Here is a 22,594-nt window from a genome sequence, read left to right as displayed (position 1 = left end):
TAAAGATCGGGTCTAATAGAGAGATTTCGTTGAACAGCAAAAGCTCACACGGAACTGTAGCGCCTACCGATGAACATGGCAGGCGAATGCGAGCATGTCGACGTTGCAACAAAAGGAAATGAAAGCCTTATTGGTGGGACGAATGCAATGCGTATTAGATTAGATGAATTTACCATATTTTAAGAACATCAAATGAAAGAATTAAAAACAAGTTACTTTCGGTCCAATATATAAATAAATAATTGGCCGAGCTGCTCCTCCAATTTGTGACGTACCTCTTCATGTTTTTCCACAAATGGAGGGGCATACAGTTTCAAGGCGACTCCGAACGACAGATATTTTTTTATGAGGAGCTTTGTCATTGCCCGCAGAAGGGCGACTGCTATTAGAAAACACTTTGGTCTTTCACCGAGGACGTAGGTTTTCCTCTCTGAATTCCGAACGGTAGTCACGCATCAACCTTTTCGGTCCAATAAGAGGAAAACAAGTAGGTCGAACAAGAAAGAGATGGCTTGATGTTGTCGAAGCAGACTTGAAAGTGATGAAAGCTCATTATTGGAAAGAGAGAGAGAGAGTGGACTGGAGGAAGATTGTTGATGAAACTATAATCCACCATAGACTGTGAAGGTAAAGAGAAGAATACTATATGCAAATGGCATTCCTCACCTTCTTCTGTTTTATGACCAAAACAATTCTTGTATTTTGTCTTTTGCATTTTCTAATAAACTGTATAAAATACTTACAGGCCGATAAAATTAGTTTGGAAAAAATAAATCCATTATTTTCTCAGTAGATAACTGTAGTGATCGATATTTTGTAAAGTAATTTAAAGCTTATGCCCGTTGTCAAGATTACATTTCAAACTAAAAAACTTAGTTTACTTTTTTTGTTTGTTCCATTCAGTTGGAGGTTACAGGATGTTAACAATGGGAGTCAACAAAGAGAAAATTTGGTACATTTTACAGTTTTTCTTTGATAAAAGCGAAAGTGCCAGTTAGGTCGCTGAAATTATGAATGATGTTTATGGTGCCGATACAGTAAGAGCTAAGTTCAGGCATTTTGGATGTTAAAGAAAATGTCCATAATGTCGAAAATCACAGAAATAATGGAATTTGACCGACATGTTAGTAGTCGTAGTATCGCCCAGGAGCTATATATCGGCCATGGTAATGGTAATGGTAATGGTTGTACGGGTTAGGCTAAGGCCTTTATGCACTGCGACCAGATTGATCGATTGTGCGCCCCTAATCACTTAATTATAATTTTTAGTATACCGACGAGTCGAACCAGCTCCTTAGGAGCGAGCAACTGTAGGTCTTCTTCCTCTAGTAGGTACGAGCCCAGGATTCTGTATCTCATGTGGCCTAATGCCTCATAGTTGGTGATTAAATGCATCTGCATAATCTTGTACTAGATAACCCTATTGTGTTAAGGTGTTTATTACAGGGAAAGTGACCTGTAAGTGCTCCACAGAGTAATCTAAGGATCCTTTTATATAGGGTTAGAGCAGATTTTGCTCTGTTGGTATTGAAGTTCAAAAACGTTTTTGAGCGATTAAGGCCACTTGAACCGTTTCAATATTGACCATAAAACAATTTAAACCAACGCTGACTTGTCAAAACTAAAAAAAATTGAAATAAACAAAAAAGTATCTAATCGTCTTTTTCTTATTTTTGGTATAATTTTTTTGGTCATTAGAGCCATTCGCTCTTTTGATATAAAATCAAACAACCTCCTTCCTACTATTACGAATTTTTAGAATTATTTAATCAATCTAGAGCATAAATTCTACTTCTACCGGGCAAAATTATGAAAACCTTCTGGATTCTATTACAAAAATTCCCAATGTTCATCTAAAAACCCCTCTAAATATTCAAAGCTGAGTAAAATAAAAACAACCTCAATTGATCGCAACCATAACCAGGCAGGCTGGATGCTAGCTGCCTCTCATCTTGCACCGTTTCACCAAAAAACTATAAGTGTGGTGCACTTCCACTGCGGTGGCGATTAAATGCCAATACCGCGAAATCCACTACCGAAAATAAAGCGCAATCCTGCCACTCATTCGAATTCGCGTGCAATACCAAAAAGAACGTCAGCATCAGCACCAGCAGTTGCAAGACTTTACCCGAAGCCACGGCGGCGGGGGTGGTTCTTGTGCAATGCAGGGTGAAGGCATTTACGGCTGCCAAGTATCGGAATTGGATTTTCATGTTTGAGTCAATTGAAGCGAAAAACGCGAAGGCGCAGGGACAACAAGGTGAGCCAATGCTGGAGAAAGTTTACCACACCGCTATAGGAAGGTGTGAGTAGGCAGTTTGGTATTGGTGTAAGTGGCATGCAATTTAGAGGCAAGTAGCAAGACGGTTGAGAAAAGCACTTTTGAGTATATATTCGTATAAGGGCAAAACGATGGCATGCCAAATTTTCAACCGGTTATGTCTGACTGCTGCATACCTCTTTCAAATTTCAGCTCGCCAACGCTGATGAGCTGATGTGGCGTAAATTGTTATTAAAGGCATCATCAGTAGTGGCGAACAACTGAAATGGCACAGTAACAATTGAGGAAGGAAATAAATGAAATGCTTCAGCTTGTCGGCTCAGTCCCAAGGAATTTTTGTTGTTTTTTTTTTGCATTTTTGTTGCATTCTTTCACCTTTCCTTGAATTGCTGCGCTGATGAAAAATCATGCAAGCGGAAGCGTAACGTAATGAAATATTTCCGGTTATTATAATGCCGAGGCGAGGTTGGGGCGCAGCTATGTGAAGAAAATGGAATTAAATTTGCAATTTAATAACATACAACGAAACCAACAACAACAAAGTATAACACAAGTATAAATAATAAATCACATACACATTCACGCGCATTTATTTGCAACAGCATTTCGACTATGTTAATGTTGGCTATTGGCATCAGCTGCAGTTTTTGCTGCCAAACTCGAACGGACCTCACACTTCGGTCTAGCACTCGGTCTTTGCATAAATTCACTGTGATGTGTGTTACTCATACGCCATGTGGCACCCAGCGGCACAGGCGTGGGTGGAATATTAAAGTGCGCAGGTGTGATACCTCAATTTAAATGCAATAGCTTACTTGTTTTTGCACTGCGCTCCTATTGTTCTTTATTCAGCGCTATTTTTTGTTTTTGTTGTAATCACTGCCTGCTCCATGCCACTCAGCTACGAATTCATGTGATTTGCATTTGCATTGTTGCAGATTTCGCGCACAAAAGTTACGTACATATTCGTACACACATACACATGCACATGAATTACTTAAATAAATAAATAAATAAATACAAATAGACTCATAATTGGCGCAAAATTTTTAAAACAAAAATTTCGAAAATATTTTTGCTATTCCCTTTTAGTACTGAGTTGTAGGTTGGGCATATACTATAAATACTACAAATTGCTGAAATAAAGATTTGCAAAGTATAAACAAATTGCACGACTATTAACGCTTTACCGCTTGTGAGGTCATTTTTAGATTGTAATTTCGGTTGAATTTTATTTCCAGATTTACTATTACACAATAATTCGAACTATTTTAATCCGACAAATTTATATTTAGCAATAATTAAACGCAAAAAAATGTCTATGGATTTTATGACGCTTCGAAATAACCTCACTTTCGTTCAAATGGGTGAAAAGGCAGAACTGAAGTAAGAGTGAACTAACAATATTTTGTTCACTCTTATACTCGTTTTTGTCGCCCGATAATAGTTTTTCCGCTTCTCAACGTTCCTCTATACTTTACAACTAGTTTGTATGCACGGTTTCGTAAATAAAAGCAATGTTTTTTTTTGTTTTTTTTCCTTGTTCACTCCGCTTGGGAGCATAGGGCCTCAGTTTTGCGTTGGTTTCGTTAATTTGTTTTGCTTCCTGGCAGGGCCTGCCGCTACCAGTCCTAAGTAGTGGGATTGCCCACCTGTCGTTGCTTAGGAACAACGCCTTCTTACTGCTTGGAGCGCTATCTGCGTTTCACATTTTTTTGCCGGAAGGATCACACAGATGGTTGAGGACTTCGCTAAATTTTGGTGTCTGCGCTATTACCACGGCTGCCCGCTTCCTCTTGCTGGCGCCACTGATGCAATGTGTAACTGTGTGTTTTTCTTTTTGTTTTTTGAATGTTTTCGCAGCCACAGTGTAAGTAGTGCGCTGACTTTTCTGCGGGAGTAAGGATCGAAAGGATAAGGTTTCTTTTTTGCTTTTAGGGTTGAAGAGTGAAATTTTTCTTTTGTTAGAAAGTAAATAAGTTTGGAAAAGTGCGACGACCGTGTTCGAACCCACAACCTCTGCGATGGCAGGCTAGTGCACGTACGCTAGACTACCGAGGTCGCAGAAAAGGTTTAAGGGCATAAATTTAACTGCTCCGCCTTTTTGCGCACTTATTTAGCAAAGGTATGAACAGTCAACTAATTCAAAGTATTGTCTCTCTTTAGTCACCACTTTCACACATTCTCAGGTAATTATCAGTTTTCTTCTCGAAAAGGGGACTTGGCTTTTGTGGTGATCTACGAAGCGAGCCAAATTTTAAATTTCTTCAATAGAGCGGCATTGATGAACACCCAAATACTTCTGCACTGTTAGGAACAACCAGTAATCGAAAGGAGCTACATCAATGCATACAGTCATAGAAGTTCCATTTGAGAGTTTTCTAATAAAACAATAAGAGCAACATGTGACCAAGTCTTGCACAAGTGAAAATCAGCCACTCTCTTTGTGCGAAATTAATTAATTAACAGCTACAAAGTAATATTATTCAAAACAAAAACTGTAATTCATACATAGAACAGAACAAATTTAGCAAAAACCGTAAAGTCAACCCACTAACAACCAAAAACAAATTAACCCTTTCACGACCACTGCACCCACTCAAGGGGTTTATGCTCAGTTTGAAAATTATTAGTTTTTTTGCTGGTCAACTATGGGTCTGAAAAGTGATTGAAATGCTTGTTCCTTTGTAAGTTTTTTTTTTCAGATTTCAGATTGACCGATTTTTTAGCTATTTCGATTACCCAGAAAAAATATAAAAAAATATACAGAATGAATACTAAGCTGTGGCTTGGCTTCAAACTTTTTTTGTTTAGGGGTTAGGGGTAGTCAGAGTTTTCAAAAAATTTGATTTTTTTTGTTTTTGCATTTTCTTAAAGTATAATATTTTAAAAATATTGTCTGAAAATTTGAAGTCAATCCGATAAATACCTTTCGAATCGGAGCGTTCGCTAAACTTTAAATGCGCTTTTCTCAACTGGTGATCACTGTAACTTAAAAACCGCTTGGTAGATTTCAATAAAATGTATACTGCTTTTGTAAAACATTAAAACTTGTGCCTGATCGTAGGATTTTTCTTTCAAAAATTTCGATTTCTTTTAAACAATTAATTGTCGGTTTTTTTCTCGAAAATCTGAAAAATATTTCCTTAGACCGCCAAATTGTTAACTTTGAAAACAAAAAAACTTCGATAAAGCACAAGATTGTCTATTAATAAAAGTAATTTCTCTTGTCCGATTGATTTTAAATGAATCTCCAAGGACCTTTGATGACCACCGCAAGGGACTTCTGAAGAAACGAGCTATGGAACAAACAGCGATAACTTTTACAACTATTATTGTAATTATTTTTGTTGCAATGCTAAAGTGAAGTCGAAATATGATGTTTTAATGCTATGTTTTTATTTTTGTATAGTAAAGCAATTGACTACCAAAACAATTATTGAAAATCATAATTTTTTCGGACCTCTGACTACGACTAAGAGCCCTTAAAGACAGTCACTGATCGGATACTCTTCAAATGAATTATTGAGAGAGTGCTAATGGAATATTGGAAAATTGGGTTCGTAGGATCTGAAGTTGCTGAATGAAATATATTAGTATAATATTTCAGAATGGAAACATTGGTAACGTTAGCTATCTCTCTCTCTCTCTCCTTCCTTGTGTGGATAAAATGCACGGGACCGTCATCTAAAAAAATTATCACAAATCAACAACTTTAAACTATTTCAAGCTTTCACTTTATCAAACCATAGGCTATAGAAATGCATACTCCTAATTTTTCTGAAAATTCTGTTTAAAAATTGTGAATTTGTGGTGGGTTATTTTTTGAGTTCTTTTCATATTTGTGCAACGTTCGAAATTTGGATTTATAAAGTGTTTATGGGAAAATCAACAAAATTATTAGAATTAAATAGAAAGAATTAAGCTGTCAAAATGTGTCAATAAGTTTCTTTTCTGTAGGTATAAAAAGCATGTTTAATTATTTTTTTACCCCATTTATTAAATACCATCTATCAAACATAACATACAGTATAACGTTTACTTTATTTTGAAAAGTTGACATGTGTAAGAACTTCCAAGAGAGTCCACTATTTAAAGTGTTCTTCTTCTTCTTAATTCGCGCGATAACCGCTTACGCGATTTTGGCCGAGCTTAAGAAAGCGCACCAGTCGTTTCTTTCTCGTGCTAACCGGTGTCAGTTGGTCACACCAAGTGAAGCCAAGTCCTTCTCCACCTGATCTTTCCAACGCAGAAGAGGCCTTCCGCTTCCTCTGCTACCACCAACCGGTTCCGCATCGAATACTTTCAAAGCCGGAGCGTTTGTATCCATTTGGGCCACATGACGCAGCCAACGTAGCCGCTGGATCTTTATTCGCTGCGCTATGTCTATGTCGTCGTAGAGCTCACACAGCTCATCGATCCCTCGCCTGCGATATTCGGTGTTGCCAACGTGCAAAGGTCCAAAAATCTTGCACAGAATCTTTCTCTCAAACACTCCAAGCGTCGCTTTATCGGATGTTGTTATCGTCAATACGCCTGCGCCATACGTTAAAGTCTACATTTCAAATATTTGAGGCACATTAGTAGCAAGCCGGTTGTTATATCTTATACTGATGTTGTCACTTTCTTCATGTACCGAAAGCACTCCAAGCACTCACGATGAATTATGTGTATCGGCGTAGACAAACCATGACACACATGCGCAGCTTTTTTACTGGAACCTCTGCATGATGTCAAGACTTGCTGGCTGAGCCCCACATTTGCACTCTGTCTGTCCATATTGGTTCAGTATTGCTTTATATATGAGCAAATTTTTGTCCAGGAAAGTTCTGATTTTTGGCCAAGTAGCCAATAAAGGTCACCAAGGTTTATACCAAGCTACTGCCGCTTTGCCAATATATGACGTCGCCACGTAAATCGTCGATAAAAATGATTGACTAAATATTTAGCGTGGTGCGTTTGGCGTAACTCGCAGTTGTTAAGGTGCAATGGGGGACAAGTTTCCTTGCGTAGCGTGAAAGTTATTTACGCTGATTTTGCTTCATTGGCTTTTATTCCTCAATTGTTCAGCCATGTGCTTAGGCTGTCAAGGTTTTGTTGAAGTTGACTAGAGGCAGTAGATGCGTGGCTATTTGTAGCCATTACTACAGTGTCATCTGCATATGTAGTTGTACGTATACTTACTGTTGAAGGCAGGTCGGCAGTGGAAAGCGTGTAAAGTGCTGGTCCCAGAACACTTCCCTGCGGCACATGTGCTTTGATTTTATAGCTATTACTCTCCTCTTGATTTATTTTAACTCGAAAATGAATGCTTTATAATATGAGAAATTATGAGGAACCTTCATTTTTATTTTGTATAACAGGCTCTCGTGCCGCACCTTGTCAAATGATTGTGCTATGTCTAGAAAGCCAGCAACATTGTATTCCCTATTTTCGAATGTTTCTCTGCCGAAGTTATGTACACAGTTGACCTGCTCGATGGTGGAATGATGTTTTCTGAACCGAAACTTGATGCGTGGGGATAAGATTTCCATGTGAAATTATAGAACTGAGCCGGTTTAGTAAAAGTTTTCTGGTCTGTAAGAGGACGCACTCTATATGTAAACCAAATTTTCTACATCTCCCCTCCAATAATTCACTTGTATACCGACACAAGTTTTTTATCAATTACCATAAAAAGTAACTCACTTAAATGCGTGGTTCAGATTTATTTTTTGTTGCTTTTTTCTGCTGACAGCCAAAAGTGTGCACTTGCTCACCTTTTTTCACAAGTGAAGGCAAAATAAATTGATATCAGCCAAAAAAAAAACTAACCATCAACTACCCCCACATACATACATACATACATATGCATATATAAATATTTTATTTCGCTTTTGTTGAACTCGAACTGTTAAATTGCTGTCGCGCAAAAGCCATTGAACTCACCACTAACTCAGGTGTTGGCACTGTGTGAATTAATAAGTGTGTGAGTCCCAGTAGAGAAATGAATGAGTGGCTGATAAATTTTTACGCAGAGGAATGAGGACTATTGTCATAAATAATAACTCTATAAATAAAAATAGGCTGTCCCCATGGCGTGCGCAAAAAGAAGTTCTTCTCGCTATTCCATAAGCAGGCCGTTGACAGATGGACTAACCTGCAAAATAACTAAACAAACGTGGACCAATTCCAGTTCTTAAGAAAGCCATGAGCACACATATTCAGAACTACGTCAACAATAATCGGCCACTTGCCTTAGGGAGGCTAAGAAAGGTCTTTCTGAAGGTCTACGGAAAACAGTATTTTACTATCTGTACGAGTAGCTAAGTCTGGGTGCTCTGCGACATAGAAAGCTGGGGAAGTTATCAAAAGCTAATTTGAAAGCAATTGCCGAAAAGGCAGATTCATAGCCTCAACTAAGGCCGCCGCAGTCAAGAAGGTTGGTATGCGTCTAACATTCGGTAGAGGCCTGGAGAGCCCTAGAGAGAAAAAGGTTTTTTTCTAAAAGTCATGGCCTCTCCGACAAGCAATGGGAAGCATCCGAATGTAACTCATCCATTAAAAGGTACTTCGTAATAGAACCATATGCCGTTCAGAGGCGGCAAAAAATTAGAGGTCCCTCCATTTACAGGACGACATCAAGAAGTGCACTAGCACAACAAAAAAAATAACACCACACATTAGAAGAAAATCGAGTAAGCTTCTTTCTTAAACCAATCAAACCTCCCACACTGAAACAAAATAAATTTCTGAAAAACTCCCTTTCACAAATGACAAAAAAGCGTTCCAAAACAATTTTGACAAAAAACAACTAAAACTAAATTTTTTAAGTATATTTTATCATTAGAAAAAATTATAAAAGTATTCAAAAGAAATGAAGATATTTGACTTTAGAGTGCTCCTTGCACAAATTTTCAATATTGATTTAACCTCAAAATTAGTACATTTTTTTCAAAATTTTTTCTGCTTCCCATTTCCTCTTTTTCTACGACCAACTCATTTACACCTTACAGGTCCGTTGTGATACCACTGATACCGATACGGGAATCTCATTTATTTTTTTTTTCATGGAACCATCTTGTAGCTCTTATGAAGTTCAGAATTGATCCCACCCTCACGTCAAACAGTTCCGTAAGAGAGTTGAAAAAATATCTACCTAGGAAACCTTCTCTGTTATTAGCTAAAGCTGGACAATTGCAAAGGAAGCGCCCAACAGTTTCTCCCTCTTCCTCATGTCTACAACTTCTGCAATATTCGTGGGAGAAAACTCCTAGTCTCGAGGAATGCCTGCCAAATAGCTCATCATCGGTTATACAAGCCACGACCTTCGAGATATTCTCTCTTAAAAGGAACTGCTGCTTACTTGGTATTTTTTTAATTTAATTGCAGCCATAATAACCCAGCTGTTACGCATGTACCTTCATCTCTCCATGCCCTATTGGCCTCTTGGATAATACATATTATTCTTAATTATTAATTTGATTGTGACCATAGGTATCGCAATGGTACTTCTATCACTGAGCTATGGAAGAGTAGTACCTTTCCTGGCTATCCCACCACCTTTACAATTTCCTTCAATATCTCTGTGCCCCGGAGCCCAAATAAAGCTGACCTTGTGATAATTAAGTTTACAATGTCCTATTAGTAGTTCAATGTAAAGTTTTATTTCCTTTCTACTTCGGTTAAGGACTGCGTCCGCCTTTATCCGTTCTGGATCTACGAGTATTTTCGATAGCCCCATGCCCGATTGGGCTCTCCAGTAATCAATTAAGCCTCGTTGTTCCTGCTCACGCAGAAAGGCGCTTTTGAAGCTGTTATTTACCCCACAGAAAGGTTCAAGATCTATGAGAGTTTGCCTTTTCTTCCGCTAAGGTGTCCCGGAACCCACATCAATTTAACAAAGTTTCTTGATGCTAGGGTGTTGAGGATTTTAAAACATTCCCAGGCCAACCTTGTTTAAAATAAGAAGCTATCCAGAGATTTTAGAGCTGCCTGACTATCAGAAAGAATGTTAATATTGGCACCGCGCGTGTCTCTCCGTAGACATTCTCTGGCACACAGCTCTAAGGCGTTGACTTCCGCCTGGAATAAGGAAGAGGTTTTCCCCATTGCAATTGCCTTTTTGAAATTTGGTCCGACGATTCCAGCCCCGGCACTACCTTCAACCATTTTGGACCCATCAGTAAACCACACCTGTAAGGATATTTATTTGTTTCTCCACGCTGAGTGGTCACAAATGACCACTTTGAATTTCTTTGAATACTAGTATCCTTTCCATCTTGTCGGATTGAAACCAGAATTCTTACATGTCCTGTAAGATTGCCTTCTTTGAGATGTAATAGATAGGAAACCTTAGAGCTGCACTGACTGTCGAAGCTTTGGCTATGAGATAGAGTGGGATGAGTCCAGTGACCATTTCTAAAGCCAGTGTGGGGCAGGTTCGCATTGCTCCCCTTACGCTCAGTCAGGCTATTCTGTATACCTTGTTAAGTGTTATCTGAGTCTTAGTTTGGTCTGCTTTTGGCCACCATACCAGAGAGGCATAGGAGATCATTGGCACTATTATTGACCATGGCAGCATATTTGGTCCCAGCCCCATGTTTTACCGTAAGCCCTTTGGCATATGAATATTGCTCTAAAGCTTTATTTGTGATGTACGATAAGTGATTTTTCCAGGTCAAGGTTTTATCAAGGATTACTCCCAGATATTTCATGTCCCCAAATAAAATTAACTTGGCGTCCCCTAAAAAAAATTAGTCATCCAAATTTTAAATCACTTCTTTACTGAAAAAAAATGATTTTAATTATTAATGGAAACCTTTATTTTGACCTTTGGGCGCTCTATTTTTTGTCTGTTTGTATACTGCAGCAGCTTTCTAGTTCATAAGTCTGAAAATATGATTGACATAGGACACCATTTTCGAAAATGATCAGTCTGTCGAAAGAGTGATTAATTTTGCGCCATATATCTACAACTTACAATTCATGCCTAGGTCCCATATTCACTGCTTTCATTGCTTTCACCATTTAACAAAGTGGACTAATAATTTCCATTGTATAATTCGAGTATAATTCTTGTGTAATACAGTGCACTTTAGATGTCAGCCCAACTTTTGAGTGAGTTGCGAGTTTATTTTTAAAGTCTGTAAGCAACTCCCTCCTTCCACAACTTAATATAACTGATTCTAGGTAGTTAACACACTTTTTCACCATTCTTGCCATTCTACCCTCGCAACCTATCGATCAACACATAATTACTCGATTTTGTATATCTCAGAGGCTTTTATTTAAATAGGTGAAAAGCTTATTGTTATTCATATTCTAAACATAAAAGAAATTCCTTGATTTGTTTTCAAGCCACTCCATTAGACTGCACGCAGCTGCCGTGACTTGCCACATTATAAATTTTATTCTTTTAAAATTATTTCCTTGCCTTATCTTTTACTGCCTTTTTCTAACTATCATTTTTCATTCAACACCCACGCACATATTTTTACGACATCACTACGAAATATGTGTAAATATGTAATACTGGATATTTTTCCATTCAGCATCACTCCGTTTCTATTACCGAGTCATTCACAAATACAAAAATTTCAATAAAAATGTGCGGTAGAAAATATTTCAGGAGCACAAATATTATGCATCGTGTTTTATGTTTCATTGTTATTATTATTATTTTTTTTACTTTATAAAGAAAATGCTTTTGTTGGTAAAGCAAATGTATTTATAATTTGCATCGCCGTTTTCTAAGTCATTTTCTATCCATAAATTAGTTGGCTTCAACAATTTTAGCTCAAAAAACCCAATAGTCCAATTTACGTCATACAACATATTTTAGTTCACGAATCTTGCCACAACACCAATCAATTTAAGTTTAATTAAGGTGATGCTCCCAGTAGTCGAAACCTACTTTTAGAAAACCAGCAAAACTTCAGATGTTTTGAGAAATCGTGTCTACCCAGCCATCCTTTCTACACCTTTGCCTATTACGCCTCATAAACTGCCTGTAAAAACTTCTATGACTGTAGATAACATAAAAGCCAGGTTCAGTAGAGCACTTAGAAAACAACATAGTCTTATACCGTGCCGCCAAGCACAGTGTCATCTGTTTAAGTGCCTGCATTAGCAGGTGAAATAGATGGGGTCTGGCACTCGAAGTGTAACCAATAAAAAAGGATTAGTTCTAAAATTACTTTTATTCAATTCAAAGTAAAAAATATGTGAAAATAATACAAAATTAAAAATCGATTTACTTTTGCTCGATATGACCACTTTTTGCCTATGCCACTTTTTGACTATGGCCTTGAGACGGTCCAGAAACGAATAGCAAACTGCCCGAATGTGACTTGTAAGTATTTCCGCCCACTCGCGGACAATGGCCTTTTTAGCGCCTGGAGACTGGTGAATCTTTTAGTTCGGACCTTGCTCTCAAAAATGGCCCAATAATCCATCGGACTCGCATCCGGTGAATTTGACAGCAATTTTGTGGGCGTTGTGAAGTTCGGAACGTTGTTTTTTAGCCGTTCTTGGTTCACTCGAGCTTTGTGAGCCGGTGCCGAGTCTTGTTGAAACGTCCATGGTCTTCCACCAAATTCTGCCAAATAGTCGTTTCATGAATGACTAATTGATGAGAATGTTGATATATTTATATTACCGATGTTGTTATGTGTAAGTTGTATTCTTTGTAATATAGAATATTTAGTTTTTGATCTACCAGTTTATATGCCTTTCCCTATCCTCGACAGAACCAGTTTCTTCAAACCTTTCCACCAACCCTTGAGATTTCGACTCATTCGGATGATTATTTCCACCAAAAAAATTCACCATTTTCATAATAAGTTTCAATGATTTCAACGCGTTGTTCTATCTTATAAAATTTTATATCTGTCTTCTTGACAAATTCCACGGCTGACATAAAACAAACGAATTATTCAGTAATAAAAACTAGGTGGCACTTTTGAAATACTCTTTAACTATTGGTAGAGAAGTCATCGACCTGTGTCAGCTCTCAAAGTAAAACAGTACTAAAAAATAAATCCAAATTTGAAAGACTCTATAGCACAAAAATTATTTACTTAAAATTAAAACTAAAATGTTTAAGAAATAAATTTTGATATTGGAATCACCTTTCTATTTCCTTAAGTTGAAGTCACTGATTTTCAGCCTTTTCAGTTTTCAGAGATTACAATATTAACTTTATTTCTTTAAAATATATTTTTGAAAACTTCAAACTTTTTCTTAAAAATTGAATCTACACATATCTCAACTCATCGCTTAACAGTTTGTTTTCTCTTCTTTCACGCTCTAATCTCCATATCATTTTTCTCATTAATCTAAAACACGTTTCTGTAAGCGACTCATCCGCTGCTGACTTCCGTAGTCGTGTTTACCTAACAGCATTTCCTGGTACTAATGCGTTCCAGAATTATAGAAACGGAGCAAGAGTACTATTAAAAAAAAAAAAAAATAACGTGGGTGTTGTATAAAACTGGTTACTCTATTTCGACTGGCGAAACGGAGATGAATATTAGTAGAACACATTAAGCAGACAGTTTCAACCCAAATATATGCATATGTATTATATATATATTTATTTATTTTTGCACGAATTTGCGAACAACACTTAAGTGTTGTTGAATTTGATGGGAAAAGCATTAAAGATAAGCATCGAGATATAAAATATAAACTGCGTAGAGTCACTGTGGCGTATGAGTGATTTTACTTTTTCTCGCATAATAGTACTTGAATGCTTTTCCCATCAAATTCTACAACACTTAAGTCGTGTTTCTAAATTCTTGCAAAAATAAATCGCAAATATAACATAAAATATTTAATAAGCTCATTTTTATTGCGAGTAATTGGTTTTGTATTATGATGAAGGTAGATAGGAAGGTTGACGTGGCCACCTTTCGCATTGTGTCCCCATTGGGGCAAGAGCTTTTGGTTATTTTACCTTCTGTTAAAATTTAACCACTGAGTGCGCTTTTTGAAGCGTGAAAAGTTATGATTACTTCCTTAATCTAGGTCTATTAAGCATTCTGAAAATAAGTCTGCAAGTTTTGGTGAAGCGACAGAGCGAGACAGTGCGCAACACTTTCCACCTGTTCACATGTGCAGCGGCAACAGAAGTCGTTGACTGAAAAGTTTGTCATTATGCAGTGTATAGCCAACAGGCTATATCCTATTATTAAGCCGACTATCGAGCTAAGGAAGAAACAATCAAAATAATTAACGGCTTGATTGCAGACTTTATTATAATTATTTATCTAAAAAGTTTGTTCCGAAACTCATTTGATATTTGAATAGAATGAAAAGGAGGTTTGCGCTATAATATCAGGACCTTTTGTGGGCAGATGACATTTATTTCCCTCTTCGACCAGAATCGCTCATCGATAGTTTTGCCTTCTTAGCGGACCACTAGGTAGCTCACCTGAGATTTTCTTAACCTTTTCAGCAAGTAAGAGCTCGGACTAATGAAAAAATAGTAGTCTAATTACCCTGCGAACAGATCTAACCGTGGATAATATAATTAATTTCCTGACTAGTTTATTCACAACACTTGTCCCAGGGATGCACAAATTAACATAGACTAATAGGATCTACGCTTGTGGCTTAGTGCAAATCCAGCTCGTTTCCAATTCTCCTACATTCGTCAATTGCCTTCGAGATGGTATTTTCATATCTTGAGTGTAAAAGTAAATGGCAATAGGTCCTTAAGTGGAAGCTGTGGGACAAAGCGTAGTATCTACTTTTAAGATAGATAAAAGCTCAGGTTTAGTGAAAGGTTATTGATACCTCTACTTGAGCTCTCACTAAGCCTAAATTCAGCCGTGAAAATTGCCGCGAACCTTGAGGTCAAGCCCATAATGTCTTCTCACTCGATCCAGTTTGAGATTCCAATGCAAATTTTCTTGTTGTAGCAGAATTGTGAAGTAATACTGTCTAACTGCCTCAATTTTCCCAGTTGTGCAAATCCCCTTTGACAACAGTCAGAGGGAGGCCGATGACTAGCTGGGAGATCTCTGAAACCAATTCAGTCGACACCTTCCTGACAAACTTCATTTCATTCTAAAGGGTCGTTAAATTTCAAGGGCCGATGTTGGATGTGAACCACACCTAAACGTCAACGACACCCTTGGATTTCTTTCTTTGGAGTTATTTGAAAGAAAAGGTGTACATCGATAAGCCAGCAACAATTCAAAGTTAAAGGGAGAGATAATTCGGCATATTAACGGCATAGAATCTCAATTATGCCTCAGCGACATCGAAAATTTGAACCATCGGATGGAGGTCTACCGCCGAGCCGCGGCGGCCATTTGGCCAATATTTTGTTCTATACGTATTTGAGCCATACTAATATATATATCATAATAAAGGGAAATGACAATAATTTCTTAAAAACTTGTATTGTACTCAAAATCAACACCGGCCCTTGAAACTTAACCCCCCTTTAACACAGGTCAGAGAAATGTTACTTGCACACCCAAGAGATTTGATCTCCTCCTTAAAGCAGTTGACAAATTTCGATCTGCACCATGGCATCAGCAGGGGCTTGATCGCGGCTTGACTATCGGAAAAAGTGTTGATATTTCCCTTCCTCCCTCGATCCCTAAGCATTTTGCATGCTTGCAGGATTGTAAAGCCTTCTGCCTGAAAAACATGAGCTGTATAAGGCAGTTTTAAGGTAATAGATAAATTGACTGATTTAGAGCAAAAACCCCTCCTCCGACTCCCGATTCCATCTTGGAGCCGGCATTGCAGACAGAGGTAACAGCCTCATTACAGATTTTCCCCACGATCCAATCCTGGCTACTTGAAAAGATTGCCCTTGTCTCCAGAGCCCAACCTCCTTTATCCCGATTGCACTTTGAGCTACGATGGGAAGAATAATGAAAGTCGATGGGAAGTAAGAGCAAAACTACAGAGTTAATACAATCACTCATTTGAGCCCTCCCCCATTTAATAATATAGGGTTTTCCAATAAGAGGTGTTATTTTGGTATTCATAGAAAAATGCAATTTTTTAATATAAATGATCGGATGTTTATTTCATTATAAAGAGGAAGGTATGCCGTTAATAGTGGAAAATAACATCAGGCAAATGACCACCACGACCAGACTTACAGGACAATAGCCTTTTCATAAAATTTTCCATAACTAAAGTGGCTGGCCTATGCCCTCGATAGCCTCACGAATTCCATCTTTGAGGTCTTGATTCGACCCTGGGCTGTTGGCGTAGACCTTCTTTTTCACGTGGCCCCAAAGAAAAAAGTCACAAGGTGTTAAATCACAAGATCTTGGTGGCCAATTTTGATCAGCTCTTCGAGAGATAACACGGTCCGGAAACTTTTTACGTAAAAGATCAATGGTTTCGTTGCTTATGTGGCACGTAGCGCCGTCTTGTAAAATAAACGTTGTCCAAATCAATACCATCCAACTCCGGCCATAAAAAATCGTTAATCATCTCTCGGTAGCGCAATACATTTACCAATAACACCTATTATTGGAAACCCCTTTATCATAGCCCTTCCCAAGAGCTTCCCGTCAAACCAGGCATCTGTACGTAAAATTGACAGAACCACTACCTTGTGTATCCAAAGATTGGCCTGTAGCTTGAGAAAAGAAAGAAAAAATGTGGAGTAAAGAAAAAATGTAGGCTATTTGTTTATCTTTAATAATTTTTTCTGCTCAGCAGCAGGTTAAATAAAATTTCCATTTATCCTCGTCTCTTTGTACTTTCTGCTTTGCGTTTACCATTACTATCAGTCAATTACTGTTTTGGTTATATTTCATTTATTTGTTTTCTAATTTCAATGGATCGAATCGTTCCATAGAGCGATTTTGAAGTGAAAACTTCTTTAGAATCGTTGGGAGTGATTTGAGACTCGATGAAACGAAAAAGCGACACTCTTGGCTACGAAGCGTTATATGTTGATATACGTATATGTGTGTGGCTGCGTACTGCTGATACATACTCACTATAGTATTGTAGTATGTATACTACACTGCCTATTACTTGCTTTGGTGTTTAGTTCAAGCGTCATACGTATTTATGTTTGTATGTATGCTAGTACGTATGTGTGCGCGCCTGCGTATTACGGAGCCACGGTGAGCGAGAAGGCATTAGGTATACCTATACTACACTACCTAATACTTGCTTAGACCAAGCGTCCTACGAATGTTTGTGTGTATGTTAGTACGTCTGTGTAATATACGCGTTACGACGCTCATAATAGTAACCACGTGTGCTGTATTGCGTCCGTATTTTTATATTCGTAAATATTTTCATTTTTAAATATTTACCGCAATTATGCCGAAAAATAATGCAGAAAAGTGTCGTGAATATCGACAGAAAAAATAAAGTGTACACCAGAAGTATCGCGGATACTTAAAAAGGTTACGATAAAGTTCCAATGATTTTAAGTGGCGATTTTAACGTAAATTTTGCATTGGACACAGCGGTTCCTTCAATTGACGTTCTCAATACAACATTCAATTTAAAAATGTGTAACAATCGCACTGAATCGACAACACGATCAAAAACAACCATTGACGCGGTATTTCAAAGACATGTTGACAACATCGAAACCAAAGCATTTGTATCATATTTTAGCTATCATAAGCCACTCGTATCATTTGTTGAAATTGAAAACATTGAGGATGAATAATAATAAAATGAAGAAAATAAAATATGAACTTTATAGCAATATTATAATGAACCTATAATTATCCCGCTCCTAATGCTGCTTTCGTCTCATTCTCTCTCAGTTTGTTTTACGGAAGGTTTCACTTCTATCGCGTCTAACCGTTAGACTGGTATTTTTTTTTAAATATGCTCGTATAAGATCCGTACATTTAAAGTAGCTACATACCCTTAAGTAGCATTAAACAAAAAATACATATTTCATTTATTCACTATCTTGCTTTAATGCCCAAGCAAAAAGCTTCGAGCATTTTTGTAAATCAAATATCGGTGGTGTCGAATTGGTCCGAAAGATATGTTTGTGCCAATACTTGTGTCCTAAATTATCATTATGAGAGGATTTAGCAGTACATCCTTAAATAGTTATTGCACGCTCTTCGTGGACTCAAAGTATTCCTCAGAGCCCAACTTCTTCAACAAATCTTAGTTTTTGTCTCATTTGATTGAGTTTTGTTTCCTTCTCTGTTAAAGTTCATATTTATTTACCCAGGTATTTTGGGTATGATGTCAACATGTGCATGCAAGTTAATCTTCCTCTCTACAGAACCTGTAAGTTCCATTGGAGTATACTCCCAGAAAGGTACGATGATAATTAATCGACAATTCCCTGTTATAATTCCTGTGATGATTGTCAAATTATTCTTATTTAATTCCATACCATCTTTAAATTAGTTAAGCTTTAAGTTACCTATCAGTGCCTGGTACATGTTCCCATACAATCTTCTTTATCTTTCCACTTATTCTTCATCACTCTGGGCCTATAAATGGATGGGCCTCCGCTCTCCTGGCTAACGAATCTGCCCTTTTGTGCTCAATAACTCTTATGTGCCCTGGAACTTATAAGATACGTACCTGATTGTTCTGGCTTAACCTATATCAGCAAGTTTCTTTTTGAGACCAGTCTCAGATAAATAGCTCCAAATGGATATCAAATAAGTGTTCACATGCCTATCCGATTTCACCGCTTCCATGGTTGTATTGACATTTTCGACCAAATCCCTCATATTGTCAGAACAGAAACACTGGAACCACCGCTTTGCTATTGCAGTCGAACATCACAAGTTATGATAGTTTGACCTCCTCCTGTGTTTTTTTTTTATATTTCGAACTTTCTAATCTTATATTCCCTTTCAAATGCTGAAACACACCATTGTCTCTATCAAATACAAAGTTTCCATGTGAACTTTTTTCAAAGCACACTAAAACTGCCAATGAAAAATGGTTCTACTACACTAAATATAATTTTGTATTTTCATATATCTTGCACCATCAAAACTTAGATTTTAAAATAAATTTACTTTTTCTATATGTTTTACAGGTGGATCTGCGACATATCGACGAGCTGAATGGCACTAATGTTGTTGAAGTTGGTGTTGATTTATCAGAATTTTACACATCAGTCGAATGGGATATTTTAGAAGTTCCTGCAGTGCGGTAAGTGAGCCTAAATTTATTGTATAATTATTCAACATTTTTGGTATATTTAAAAATTCACATGTAATAATGTACATTAGGGTGTCTCAGCGAAAAAAGTGGTAGTTTTACGACCAAAATTAAAAGTGTATTAGTTTTTAAGGCTTTCCCCAAATTTTATTCGACAAAATATTATTCTCCAAAATATTAAAAGTTAAGTAAGCTGGATTGATTAAAAAATCTAATAGGTTATAAATAAAACTAGTTTTTGAAAATAATCTCAGATGATAGAAGAGTTTAAGCTTGAATGGGTTAAATAAAAATGTTTAAAAAATTTATTAGCGAAATCAGATGAATGAGATTTTTTATATGAAATATGATGGAATATTGAATAAATCAGCCACGTCTTCACCAATATTGAATTTTAAGGTATCAATGGAAAGATATTTACGAGAAGGAAAAAAACCAGACAGGTGGAAAAAGGAAGAAGAGGCTTTGGATTAGAGGATGACGGCCAACAGTGGCTAATTATATTCCTATTAACAGCTTCAAGCTACTGACGAAATTCACCAGGTGTGTGATATTTAAACCCGCAATATCCGTAGGTGTAACAAAAACGTGAGAGCTCAGATGTCCAAATATTTTCCCGACGAGGTCAGGTCAGCTGAAACGAAGGCGCAGAGATGGCCTTCACCTCGTTCTTCAGATGCCAGGTCTTCGATGAATCGGATTATCTTGGCGGGAACTCCCTTCCTACTAAGTGCCAGCCATATTGTTCAAATTACCCATTTTGAACTTCCTACCCATTAAACAAATTTCTGATATCTCAGTGATTTATAGAAATTCGATACATATAAAAGGAAAAATAAATAAGCAAACGCCTCTCTGAAGTGACTTTCTGCTGGGCTTATAATAAATGCATTCAGAACTACTAACAAAATTATTAAATGAAGAACTATTTCCATATTAAAAATGGCATATCCAATTTTTTATATTGAAATTAATAACGAATTAAGAGTTTGCTGTGTACCAAACCTACAAGGATTACCACACCATTTAAAATAATCATCAGATATTTATTAAAAAAAACTCATTAGATATTATTTTTTTAACTTTGACTACGAAGTTTTCCTGAGAGAATACCAATAGCGGAGTTTACTGTCGCACGATGTTATAAACCAACAAATTTTGCTAACTAATTTTTGTACAACTGGCATTTTTCTACTTCTCTACTTATTCCTTACAAATTATGTATATAAACGTTAGACATCTTTCCTCTCCATAAACAAATCAAGATGTAAATAGCCTAAAGCTCGTAAACACATTTGTACCTTATTGAGTTGACAACGTAAATGTGACAATGCAAATTGCCATTTGTCTCACAACAACGCTGCCTGGGCAGCGTATGCACGACATGTGTTTTGGCCCCTAACGCGTCTATGTGTGCGTGTGTGAATGTGTGTGGTAAATATTAAGACATTTTGTCTTCATCAAAATTACACTCGAGGGAATCGCGTGGACTGTCAAAGAAGCAATAAACTAAGGCTGCAATGCAACAAACAACAACCGACCTTTTATTAAGTAGTCGCCCTACTGTGTGCCCAAAACGGCTACGATGGCTACAGCAAAATGTCACGTGCTGACTTGCAATCATCCAAAAAAAGTTGAGGTAGTGTAGAGTGTAAGCAGAAAAACCTAAGCTAACAGGAAAAACACTAATGTATTGGCGCACACGCACACACACACACACATCTTTCCCAAAAGATTATAAAACAACAGTCCTTATTACATAGACAAAAACAAAGTAAGGCTTTGCAACAGCAACAAAGGTGGGGTGGCGTGGAATACTTGCTGGAGACAACGAAACAAAAACAGAGAAATTCTCAAGCAAACTATGCACTTTTCATATACATCAAAATTTCAGTTAACAACTCAACTAAGCTTACCTTTTGCGACGTCTTTTAACTTTTGTTCTTTGTCTCCATTTTGCTGCTCGTCGTTTTTAGCTTTTTTTTTGTGTTGCTTTGTGAGTTTTTGTCATATTTTCTACACGCTCTCTCGTTTACGCAGCAACGCAATGTGCTATTAAAAAGGTGAATGTAAAAACTGCTGAAAAAAGCCTTGGGCGTGACAAGAGTCAACAAGCACTAACACATACGCAGAAGTAGTTAAACTGTCGGCTGCTCTCTTTGTTTTTCTAACGACTGCAGTGGCTTTTTTGTGGCCTTTATGAATGCTTTTATGCGCATTTGTGTGTGTGTGTGTCTTTACAATAGTGTGCATATAAGCTCCAGCATGCACTGCTCCGGTATGGGCACGCTCCCATCTACCGTTTTTTTCGTGCCTTCTCATAGTCACATAGTTCTATATTTGTTTTGAGCTGCTGCTCTACGCCTCGAAGCTTGCTACAAATGAGGTTGTCACTATATGCAGTTATTTCGCAACCGTTTAGAAATTCACTCATTCACTCTTTTATGAAGACATTTGCGCCTAAATTGGCACATTAACCTTTCAAGAGGGGGGAAAGTTAATTCGATGAAAAAACTAATGTTTTTAAGAATTTATTTTTGGCGATATAAATAACGTAAATTTATTCAGTCAGTTCCCATCTAATAATGCAACATTAGAAATAAAGGGTTTTCCAATAAGAGGTGTTATATTGCTATTCAAAGAAAAATTCATTTTTTTAATATAAACTATCTGATGTTTATTTAATGGTTTGTTTAGTTAATAGTGAAAAATACCATCAGGCAAATGACCACCAGGACCACACTTACAGGACAATATCCTTTTCATGAATGGATTTTCCATAACCGAATTGCAAAGTGGCTGCCCTATGTCCTCGATAGCCTCACGGATTCCATCTTTGAGGTCTTGAATCGACCCTGGGCTGTTGGCGTAGACCTTCTCTTTCACGTGGCTCTAAAGAAAAACGTCACAAAGTGTTAAATCACAATATCTCGGTGGCCAATTGTGATCTCCTCTTCAAAACATAACATGGTCGGGAAACTTTTCCCGTAAAAGATCAATGGTTTCGTTGCTTGTGTGGCACGTACCACTGTCTTGTTGAAACTAACATTGTCCAGCTCAATACCATCAATTCCGGCCATAAAAAATCGTTAGCAATCTCTCGATAGCGCATTCCATTCATTCATAACACCTGTTATTTTAAAACTCTTTATGTGAAGGGTGGTTAAGTTTCAAGGGCCGGTG

The 22,594-nt window shown here is 37.3% G+C and overlaps 1 protein-coding gene across 1 annotated transcript in view; it reads left to right on the top strand.

Moving 5' to 3' along the window:
* LOC128857343 (acetylcholine receptor subunit alpha-like) overlaps nt 1-22,594 on the top strand; it is a 145,104-nt gene that overhangs the window by 6,002 nt on the left and 116,508 nt on the right. The window contains exon 3 of the mRNA XM_054093056.1: nt 19,287-19,402. Within this exon, the coding sequence (XP_053949031.1) occupies nt 19,287-19,402 (116 nt within the window). The remainder of the gene's footprint in view (nt 1-19,286; nt 19,403-22,594) is intronic.

Source organism: Anastrepha ludens, chromosome 3, assembly GCF_028408465.1.
Source record: "Anastrepha ludens isolate Willacy chromosome 3, idAnaLude1.1, whole genome shotgun sequence".
Taxonomy (NCBI): domain Eukaryota; kingdom Metazoa; phylum Arthropoda; class Insecta; order Diptera; family Tephritidae; genus Anastrepha; species Anastrepha ludens.
This window is presented reverse-complemented; position numbering and strand designations above follow the sequence as displayed.